Below are 11,903 nucleotides of genomic sequence, written 5' to 3'. Positions count from 1 at the left end.
CTGGATTCATTTAAGAAAGAGTTGGATAGAGCTCTCAAAGATAGTGGAATCAAGGGTTATGGAGATAAGGCAGGAACAGGATACTGATTAGGAATGTTCAGCCATGATTATATTGAATGGCGGTGCAGGCTCGAAGGGCTGAATGGCCTACTCCTGCACCTATTGTCTATTGTCTATTCTGATTCTACAATCTCTATTATCCTAAATAATCTAACTACACTAAATCTAATCCTTTCAACATTTTAAAACTTCAATCATATCTGCTCAAAGCCTTTTTATTTTAAAACCACGTAAATAAGCCTAATCTTGGAAGCTGATAACACAAGTAGGAGTTCTAAGGTTAGGTCTAATCTGATCCTTCTCTATTTTTCCTCTAATGCTTTGATATTCACAAATTACCATTTCGGCGTGCAATATATTTTGATTACTGACAAAATAGCCTGTAAGCAAGTTTAATTGAAAATTAAAATTGTTAGCTAAATCCCTTAAACAGTTCTCATGAATCCTGAGTAGCACTTGCACAAATATGGGCAGAAGCTTGGGAAGAGGAAGAAAAGCTATTTTGTCTAAAATCTTATTTTAAGATTATAAATTAATTCATGGTATGTCACCATTGCTGACTAGGCCTATATTTATTGCCCATCGCTAACTACCTTAGAGAGTCAACCACACTGCTATGGATCTGGAGTCACATGGAGGCAAGACCAGGTAGGAAGGCAGGTTTCCTTCCCTGAAGGGAATCAGATGGGTTTTTATGATATTGTCAGTGTCTTCACCTTTAATTCCAGATTTTTACAGAATACAAAGTTTATCATCCATCATGGTGATTTGAAACTTTGTCCCCAGAATAGTAGCCTGGTCTGCTGGATTACTAGCCCAGTGTTGTTTACTATTAAGCCACTGCCTCCCCTTAAATGAATGAGTCATAGTATCATATTGCCAATATGAGCACTGTTATTCACTACCCAGCAAAATTTTACAAATAGCCTTGAAATGTATTTTGAGTTAATCTGTTTTTGGTTGCTGAAATAGATGAGGCAGGCCATGTCACTGCAAACACACCCTCAGAAACTGCAATAAAATCTTTCCAACCCATCTGGAAAAGTAACGTATGTGAAAGGTGTGGAATAAAATAATTGGAAAAAAAAGGAAAGTAAGTCATATTTTACATTCGGAAGAAATGAAGAAGTACAGCAATAGTGATTTAATAAGTGGAGCACACTATGCACTCTAGCGCATAACCCTTATAAACAGTTAATAATTGAAAATGTATTAAAAGTGAATAACAAAAACATTTTGTAAAATTGTATATTACCTTCTGGCTTCATAGTTGACTGATCAGAGACAACTTCTAAAGAGTTTTCTGTTCCGATTTTGCTACAGTCAATAATTATAAGCCCTTCTCTTGCCATCTCTTTATTTGATTTCATTGGTTTGGAGGAGTTCAACAGAGGAAAGAGAAGAGGTCAAATGAAAATGTTACTTGCAAGTAAATATTGATTAGACACTTTGCTGTTTGAATACAAAAGATAGTTATGAACTGGAAAATCCACTGCAAACTAATGTGATTAATACTTAATTGGCTGATACACTGGCCTTTCAATGAAATCATTCCTCCCACACACCACATCCAATGAAACTTGTCAACTAATTTGGGTTTTATCTATCATAGCCAAATAGACACCAGGTTTTCTTTTGATTTAGAGGAAATGTAAGAACACCAAGAAGTCAATGAACGTGTCATTCTTGAATACAACTTGGGGGATAGCTTCATGGTATGTAAACAACTTGATAAGAGAATGCTACATGTCTTCTGCCAAATGTAAAATCCCTTCCATCCCTTGAAGTTGTTCTGCTATTCAATCAGATCAGAGCTGATCTGTACCTGAAGGCAAGGGACCTGTATTATCTCCTTATCATCGGGAAGATTAGTAAGGAAACTGGCATTTATTGATAGACTTTAGTTTAGTCATAGAAACAGAATTAATAGATTATTAACTGATCTCTACAATATTGTCTTAATCTGGTAGTACGTTTGCTCGCTGAGCTGGAAGGTTTGTTTTCAGATGTTTCGTCACCATACTAGGTAACATCATCAGTGTTCTGTAACTGATTCTGTAAATACCACTTTAGAAATAGGTAAAGAAGGATTATGTATGAGGCTAAGCTGAGTCATATGATTTTACAGTAATTAGCTCTACTTAAACAGATTAATACAATTTTTGAGAAAATTGTAGCTCAGGTTGAGGTTCAGGTTGTAAGTTTGCTTGCTGGAAGCTTTGCTTTCAGACATTTCATCACCATACTAGGCAACATGATCAGTGAGCCTCCGGTGAAGCACTGGTGTGTCCCAGTTTCTACTTATGTGTCTTGATCTCTTAAGGTGGGTGATATAATTTCCGGTTCTTTTGCTCAGAGGATAATAGATGGTGTGCAAATCAATGTGTTTATTGATGGAATTCCAGTTAGAATGCCAGGTCTCTAGGAATTCCCGAGCGTGTCTCTGTTTAGCTTGTCCTAGGATGGATGTATTGTCTGAGTCGAAGTGGTGTCCTTGTTTGTTTGTTTTTAAGGGTACTAGTGATAGTGGGTCATGTCTTTTTGTGGCTAATTGGTGTCCATGTATCCTGGTGGCTAGGTTGCTGCCTGTCTATCCAATGTACTGTTTGTAACAGTTCTTGCATGATATATTGTAAATGACATTTGTGTTGCTGGTTGTTTGTATAGGGTCTTTCAGGTTCATTAGTTGCTATTTAAGTGTGTTGGTAGGTTTGTAGGCTACCCTGATACCAAGGGGTCTGAGTAGTCTGGAAGTCAATTTAGAGATGTCTTTGATGTATGGTAATGTGGCTAGGGTTTCTGAGTGTGTCATGTCTGCTTGTACGGGTTTGTTGTTGAGAAATCAGCAGACTGTGTTTATTGGGTACCTGTTCTTTTTGAATATGAACCTAAAGGATAATATACAAACAACCAGCAAAACAAATGTCATTTTCAAAATACCATGCAAGGACTGTAACAATCACTACGTTGGAGAGGCAGGCAGAAAACTAGCCGCCAGAATACATGAACGCCAACTAGCCACAAAAAGGTATGACCCACTATCACTAGTATCCTTACATACAGACAAAGAAGGACACCACTTCAACTGGGGCAACACATCCATCCTAGGACAAGCTAAACAGAGACACACACAGGAATTGCTCGAGGTTTGGCATTCTAAATAGGCGGCAGGTTTAGATATAAGTTCTGGATTGGCACAGGCTGAAGGGCCTGTTCCTGTGCTGTAATTTTCTTTGTTCTTTGTAACTGGAACTCCATAAATAAACACATCAGTTTGGACCACATCTACTATCCTCTGAGAAAAAGAACCAGAAATTATATCAGCCACCTTAAAAGACCAAGACAAATAAAAAGAAAGCAGGACATAACACCATTGCTTCACCGGAGGCTCACTGACCATGTTGCCTAGTTTGGTGATGAAATGTCTGAAAGCAAAGCTTCCAGCAAGCAAACTTACAACTTGAACCTCAACCTGAGATACAATTTTCTCAAAAAAATTGTATTAATCTGTTTAAGTAGAGCTAATTACTGTAAGATCATATGACTCTGCTTAGCCTCATACATAATCCCACTTTACCTATTTCTAGAGTGGTATTTACAGAATCTTACATGGTCAATCCATGCAAGGTTCTGTAAGTCCCACTTCAGAAATAGAACCAGTCAGACTCAAAATTGGGACACAGACAGACTTTAACCTCACACCTTTAATGCATTGTCTGAGCTGTGATGACACACTCTGTTAGAAAACCTGAAGTTACTTTGAGAATATGACTTAAAAGGAGTTCTGGGATTTACGTATTAATGAACTGAAACTAACAAAATCATTCTAAAAGATGAAAGACTTAATCTAAGTTTGTTTAATATTGTTGAGCTGCATGACACTAACCTTTTGCTATAAATTCTGTGTCTTATGGTCCTGCTCCGCAGCCACCTGATGAAGGAGCAGTACTTCGAAACCTACTGCTTCCAAATAAACCTGTTGGACTATAACCTGGTGTTGTGTGATTTTTAATCTTGAATCATGATTACAAAAGCCTCCTTTTTCAAGACTATAAATTTCAAATGAACAAATTCATATTGATATTTGAATGTGAATTATAAGACCCCTAAAACTTACAAAATTGGTGACCCTAATGTGGTTGAGACTGAACAGGAACACTCAGTGTGTGTAAAAAAAGGAACCTAGCGAATCTGCCAGGCTAACAGTGCCATTGAAAACATGAAACGTGAAGGATGTGGGGTCATTGAGAATCCACCAGTGACCCTCAGACACGAATACTGGCACTGAGACTCAGACACTGGCAAGGAAGTCAGTTAAAGTGGTCTCTTCTCTCTGCCAAGTTAGGCTGGACAAGATGACTAGCAAAGAAGCCTAAACACTGCTCACAGAATGGTTGGAAAAAGAGGACTCAGTCTCGTTTAAAGAGATAGTTATGTTTGTCCAGATATGGAATTTATTGGCATCCCTTGTACTCACACCATCCTCAAAAGACTATTATGCACCCAGACAAGTCTGGAGCTGCTGCGTGCTGTCCCTGACATTTGTCCTTGACATAGCAATAAGGAAAACAGGTGCCTCACTTTGTGGGCAAAGACCTGGAGGCCCTGCTAGCTGAGGTAGCGCAAAGACAGAACTTCCTTTTCCCCAAGGATCAGTAGTAGAGGTCACAATACCAGCCCATGCCAGCCAGGTCTCAGCTGTCCAGAGAAACATACACCAGGATGTAGGATGTTGAATGACCTTCTCTACTTTGCCAGTGTTAACTATCACCATCTCCGATCCCTCATATTCACTCCATCTCTGCTACTCTAGTGGGCAGGACGGTGGCACAGTGGTTAGCACTGCTGCCTCACAGTGCCGGAGACCTGGGTTCAATTCCCGCCTCAGGCGACTGACTGTGTGGAGTTTGCACGTTCTCCTTGTGTCTGCGTGGGTTTCCTCCAGGTGCTCCGGTTTCCTCCCACAGTCCAAAGATGTGCAGGTCAGGTGAATTGGCCATGCTAAATTGCCTGTAGTCTTAGGTAAGGAGTAAATGTAGGGATATGGGTGGGTTGCGCTTCGGCGGGTCGGTGTGGACTTGTTGGGCCAAAGGGCCTGTTTCCACACTGTAATGTAATGTAATCTAATCTAATCTACTGACCTCCCAATAAAGCTCATGCTCAGTTAAGTGGTGAGGTGCTTGACATTCAACTCCTCAGCCCCTAATGTGGAGAGCGCCCTGACGTTTTCTTTACTCATTCATGGGATGAGGGCATCACTGGCTAGGTAAACATTTATTGCCCAACCCAGAGGGCAGTTATGAATCAACCACTTTGCTGGAGTTACATGTAGTCCAGATCAGGTTTCCTTCCCTAAAGGACATTAGTGATCCAGATGAGCTTTTCCTGACCATCGACAATGGTTTGCCGTCGTCATGAGACTCTTAATTCCAGATTTTCATTTAATTTTGTGTGCTGGGCCCCCGAGCAAAGGTTGTCTCCCTTGACTTGACGGAGACATGCTAACAATCAGGACAAGCTTCTTTCTTTTATGTCAGCGCTAAATGGCAAGGCAAGATAGAAGTAATATGGCATCTTTGGTTGACGGGGTGAGACAAGGCAAAGCTTTTCAAAATAGGAACTTTATGAGTATCTATGTAGGCTCAGAGTGACTGTGCACTGTGACAGTAAATAAAGAGCCCATAGAGATGCAGCTTGATCCAGTTCATCAGTGAGTTGGGTACATGTCACTGAGCACACAGTGCCTTTGCTGTAACATTATAATGATAGTTGCTGTGCATCCCAAGATGCAGTACTGAAGTGTAGAAGCATCCTGTAAGTGGGTTGGAGATGTGCCTGAAGCTCCGGTTTCCTCCCACAGTCCAAAGATGGCACATACCAGATGCCCTTGTCTGTGAACACAGAGTGTGGCAGGTGCCCATTGAGCATGCCCTGACATGTTGGTGCCCGATGTCCAACATGGAGGTTCTTTGGAGCAGGAGGTGAGCTGCATTCACCAGATTTAGGTTCCATGTCAAGATTTTTCAATGTCTAGCTTGTTTGGCACATTTGGTAACATAGAAAGCTGAAGGGTAATGAGGTGAGTTACGCCATCAATAAGTTATTTAACAAGCTTTAAGCACTGCCAATAGGCAACTTATTGTTGGCTAGTGAGAATCTCGCTATAGCATTTATGAAAAGCATACATGATGGATCAAGATGCTTTCAATGTCAAGATAAGCCTTGCCAAACATCACATAAGATTCAGACCCCATAAGACTCTGCCACATATTACAATCTGTGAAAATGTCAACATTACCTGATTGGCTCATGTCAGTACCACCTGTTGACACCATCTCTTCTGTTGTAACATCCTTTTCTACCATCATTTCAACAGTTGTGACGTCGTCAATTGGATTTTCCCCAACCTTTTGTTCTGGAGATTCAGGATTTTCTGCCTCAACTGAATGAGAATAAATAGGATGCAATACAAATAGAATAAATGCTTGACCATTGAAATTCATTGAGATCAAACATAATCTAACTAAATAAATAGCATGCTGAGTTATTGAGCATGTTATCACAAAATTTACAAGATTATACACTTCCCTATAGAATTGTAGAATTCATAATGTACAAGTCTCATTTTGCTGATTTTTCACTTAAAGTGGGGGCAAAAGAATCAGCTGGATTTATTTTTATGTGCATGTTACTTTCCAACTACGAAAACAAAGCAAGTGATCTTGCTTTAATGTCAAATAAGATAAAGTGCCTATCCCTATTCCCCTCTACTCTTACTCTCCTTACTGGCTCTTTTAGTACCAGTGCCTTGCCATTCCTTTTGTCCTACCTTTAACCTTCCTGGAATTAATTTGGATGGGGGAGGTAGAAGGCTGGGAAGTAAATTGTTTAACAATATCAATTTGAAAGAAACCTAAGAATAGTATGAACAGTTAATGGGAATGGACATCCAGATTGAGTATTCTGAAGGCATCTTTGCCAGACTTCCCATCCTGTAGTCTTCAGGAGATTCCAGGACTTGCCTGCTTGCGCTTCCTACTGCACTGAGGCCCACACACCCATTACTCTCATGCCATCATGGTTCCCTGCTACCAATATAATTTGAGCGAAATTCACATATGGTAAATCACCATGACTCCATATTTCTTTATCTTAATCTTTACAATCTATATACTCCTGCCATATACTCTTCCTTAAAATAAAACAAAGAACTACTAATACTGGAAATCTGAAACAAAAAGAGAAATTGCTGAGGAAACTTAGTAGATTTGGCAGCATCTGTGGAAAGAAAGCAGAGGGGCACGGTGGCTCAGTGGTTAGCACACTGCCTCACAGTGCTAGGGATTTGATTCCACCCCCAGGCAACTGTCTGCGTGGATTTTAAACGTTCTCCCTGTGTCTGTGTGGGTTTTCCGCGGGGGGCTCTGGTTTCCTCTCACAGTCCAAAGATGTGCAAGTTAGGTGGATTGGCTATGCTAAATTATCCACAATGTTCAGGGATGTGTAGGTTAGGAGTGTTAGCCATCGGAAGTGTAGAGTAAGGGATGGATCTAAGTGGGGTGCTCTTTGGAAGGTAGGTGTGGACCTGTTGAGCTGATTGGCCTTTTTCCACACTATAGGGATTCTTTGGATTAATGTTTTGAGTCCGGTGATCCTTTTCCAGGACAGATTCTTCTGAAGAAAGTTTATTGGAGTCGATGCAATAACTCTGCTTTCTCTCCACAGAAGCCGCCAGACATGCTATGCTCCTCCAGCAATTTCTGTTTCTCTTTCTGTTTTGTATATGCTCTTCCTTGTTACTGTGAGGTTACTGCTTGTCCTTTGGTTTCTTTTCTACCACAGAATGTTAATTTTTCAGTCATAATATTTGTGCCCTCTACAATTTTCACAAGACCATTTTGCTATTTTCCTTATTACCTTAAAGGACTTCTAAATGCCCATCTCTTCAAACATGACTGAAAGCTATTTCCCCCTCAATTTAAATAAAAATAATGGAATGGTAGCAGCAAAATCAATTGACAATGATTGCATAATCATCTCTCCATTCAGAGTTGTATATTTGCAACCACAATACTACATTAGTTTTCCGGGTTGGTCATTTTCTTTTTGATGGGGGGGTGCTGCATGAGAAGAAAGGTCTATGATCTTCCAAAAGTTTAGTGAGCTATTTTGAGATGCACTTGAGCATTGACTGCAGATAGTTATGATGTAATAAGGAGAATAACATGGAAACAACACATCTCTCCATTTTTGAATAGGGCATGAAGAAAGATATGTGGAGTCCTAAAGAATGCAGTTGAAAAATTACAAAAAAAGGGAGAAAATATTAATGTTAATAGATATAATAACATTGCCTGCCATTTGTGCCAACACATTCATAGTTTTTAAACTGAAATTTCACCAGTAGTTTCAAAAATAAGACTTCTGTAGTTTATGAACACTTATTTTTCTATTAGCAATCAGCAATACCTGTTGAATCGATAACTTCAGGACTCTCCATTGATATAATTTCTTCTGATGTTTTATTTACTGTTTCTTCATCAATCAAAGTAGCTGCAGATACTGAAGTTGTTCCCACATCATTATCTGCAAATTCAGAACTTTCTATTGAAACACGCAATGTAATAGTCAGTATGAAAAGGAGAAACAAAATAGGTTATCATACATACAGATAGGGTAGGAAGAAAATGACCTAGTGCCACAGTAGGTTAGCATGTAATTAGATTGTGTGCATGGTATTAGATGGAATGACACAATATGTTAGGACTCAAATTCACTATTTCTTTGAATGTTTAATCTCAGGATCGATGTATTTAGCCTTTCAGCTGAAAATCTTGGTTTGGCAAAAATGAGATATTCATGGTATGGAAATTTTCATCTATCATTTAAATATTGCATTTGGGGAATTCCATCTGTTTTGAACTAGATATTTCCTTAAATTCATTGTTCAAGGTCACTCCAGCATATTCATTTATGATCCAAGTTGCTTATTTGTTCTATGCAATGTAAATAATAGCATGATACAGAGAATTAAGCAAAGACTGCTTGCTTCTTAACAATGGCCATTGAATATGACATAAATTATGTTCTCCCTTCGCCCTTTATAAGTTGTAGATTAATACAAACTCTATTGAGATGAGTCTTAACTTTTTGATTCAAAATTGATTTATATTAAATACACAAATAGAGCAAAAACACAATTTCCAAAGTGAGAGCATGAATATCCTTGGGCACCTTTGCGTATGAAAACAAAAATAAAATTTGCATTTTCTTTGAGCATATCAAATGGTTTTAAGACAGATGGATATTCATTCTAGTTGATTATTTGATGCTTTACCAATCCAGGCTTTTTAATTAGTGTAAAAAGTATTAAAAATAGCCAGAGACAGGCAGACTTTGTCAACAGTTCACCTAAATTTGTGTGGGAGAGAGGCCTGACCACTGGCCTGTTGTGTAAAGTGGATCCCAATCAACAAATGGCATACTTAATTTAGCAAAGAATTTTCCTTCAAAGCTACACTCTAAGAAGAGAACTCCAGCCTAGGGTTAGGCAGCTCAAAAAAAATCTTCCACTCTGGCAATGAGATAAGTTGCAAATTGGACCATCACAAGAAGCCATCTTAATGAGAAAATTGAGAAAAAAAAAGTAACAACTTGCCCTCTTGAACTAACTGACACTTCAAATTACTTTATTTTCCATTTCTCCATTTTTAGTTCCAAAGTGTAACACTTCTCATCTTTTCTATATTGAACTCTCTGCTAACTACTAGTTTATCAATGTGTTCCTAGTGTTTCCATAGCATTTCTCACAGCATCACCACCAGAAATTTGCAGAACAGCAAACTTTGATATTTCGCCATATAGTTGGGCAGATGTGTTTCCTTTAAATGCAACTGAAATAGGACAGCTTTTCATATTAGCTAATCTTTAAGCCTTGAAACAATAAAAAGCCACAAACCTACTGCAGCTGATGAAAACAAATGTAAGCCACATTACTCTGTCCATCAAAAAGTCCTATGAAAAAGCTATTCAATAATTTCCCCAATTGAAATGCACCTTTTTCACATAGCCATCCTTTATGGTTTACATACATCTGCTGTAGGATGGGAAATGTGTATTTGTTTCTACCAGGAAAAGACATATTGTATCAAATGGCCAAAGGTAAAGGGAAATTAATTGACAAAGGAAAATGAGTACTCATATCAATTTGAAAAAGATAATTTGTTACAATTCCAATATCAAACTTATCATGAAGACATCAGCAATTATAGTATTAATAATCAATATAGTGCATAAAGTTAAATAAATCAGTGTATTCTATCATAGGACTCTAAATTAAATTTCTTTAGCATTCTTAGCCGCACTGAAGCATACATATTTGCAAGCGTACATATTTGCATCAATGATTAGTTAGGCTATAGATGGGTTATATGGGAGTCATTTATTTCTATTGCAGTAGCATTACTAAGGAGGAAATAAACAGGAAAGTTAAGACAAAATGGCAAACGATCTGTACGTTGCCTGATGTAGAAATATAAGAAGTGAAGTAGTGCATTTGGTCTTGACAGCTTGTTAGCTGTGGAAAATTTAGCCTTTTAATCCTCTTTCCAATCTGATTCTCAACTTCACAAATATACATCCCACGTTTAAAGACTTCAATTGATTCTACACAGCAGGAACATAACACAGTTTATTATCCCAGAATATTGCCCAAGTAAGATTTTAGACATAAATAATAGTTATGTTTAAAATACGATTTTACCTGAAGGTAACTCAACAATGTATTCTCCAGATTTTGTATCATCTACTTCACCTGCAGGCTCTTCAGGATGACCCTCATCTGACACTTCATGAATTTCTATGGCATGGTCAGAAGTGTGCTCCTCTTGCTCAGATGCAATGTTTTGTTCCTCAGCCTTCTGGGTGCGGTCTTCATTTTCTGCCATTTGTCTGCACAAAATAGAAAGACACCTTATATAGTACTGAGTTCAGCCTGATTATGTTTTTTAAAAATAATTTCATGATATGGGCACTTCTATTTGCTCATCCTTAGTTTCTTTGCGAAATTGTGGGGAGCTACTTTCGGAAATTATTGTAGTCAATATGACACAGATACTCCACAGTGCTTTGAGGGTTGAAGTCCCAGAATGTATTGCACTGTAATGTTTTATGTTTTAACTCTGGTCCAGTAATGGTGCAGGAACAGCATGATATTTCTGAGTCAGGATGACATATGACTCATAGCTGAACCTACAGGTAATGATGTTGCATGTTTCTTTTGTGGTAGAGTTTGCAGGTTTGGATTTTCCTGTTGATGAAGCTTCAGGGAGTTACTGAAGTGCAGGTCATAGATGGTTGACTCTACAACTACAGTCTGTCACTGGTGGAAGAAATGAATTGGTGGATGTGGTATAATGCATGGGAATGCTTTGTTCTGGATGATGTCAAGCTTTTGTGGGAGATGCACTCATCCATCTTACTCCTGACTTATCCTGCCACTTGTCAATAAACTCGTCAATTTATCGAAATATCTTTAAGATGTAGGAAATAGGAATAACCAATCCAGACTTCTTTAATAATTTATTTCCCGAAAGGTTTATTTCTGGTATGATTTAAAATACAAAAGGACTATAATTCGAAACTGCTTCATTTACTTTGAGCAATTAGGCATTGGTATTAAATGCTGGCCGAGTCAGTGACACCCACATCCAATGAATGAATTAAAAAAGAAAGTCAGGAGTTTGATGTAATACTCTCCACTTGCTAGGATGGGTACAGATCCAAAAACACTCAAAGACTTAGCACTATCAAGGACAAAGCAGCCTATTGACTGGCACCCCATC

At 38.5% G+C, this 11,903-nt stretch overlaps 1 protein-coding gene across 1 annotated transcript in view; it reads right to left on the bottom strand.

Annotated features, from left to right (window-relative positions):
* Window positions 1-11,903, bottom strand: part of iqub (IQ motif and ubiquitin domain containing) — a 54,512-nt gene that overhangs the window by 40,840 nt on the left and 1,769 nt on the right. The window contains exons 2-5 of the mRNA XM_043709148.1: window positions 10,823-11,010; window positions 8,530-8,664; window positions 6,359-6,502; window positions 1,316-1,414 (exon numbers count right to left, since the gene is read on the bottom strand). Of these exons, the coding sequence (XP_043565083.1) occupies window positions 1,316-1,414; window positions 6,359-6,502; window positions 8,530-8,664; window positions 10,823-11,006 (562 nt within the window). The 5' untranslated portion in view covers window positions 11,007-11,010. The remainder of the gene's footprint in view (window positions 1-1,315; window positions 1,415-6,358; window positions 6,503-8,529; window positions 8,665-10,822; window positions 11,011-11,903) is intronic.

Source organism: Chiloscyllium plagiosum, chromosome 19 (genome assembly GCF_004010195.1).
Source record: "Chiloscyllium plagiosum isolate BGI_BamShark_2017 chromosome 19, ASM401019v2, whole genome shotgun sequence".
Taxonomy (NCBI): Eukaryota; Metazoa; Chordata; class Chondrichthyes; order Orectolobiformes; family Hemiscylliidae; genus Chiloscyllium; species Chiloscyllium plagiosum.
Note: the sequence above shows the minus strand (reverse complement) of the source record. Positions and strands in the feature narration are given on the sequence as shown.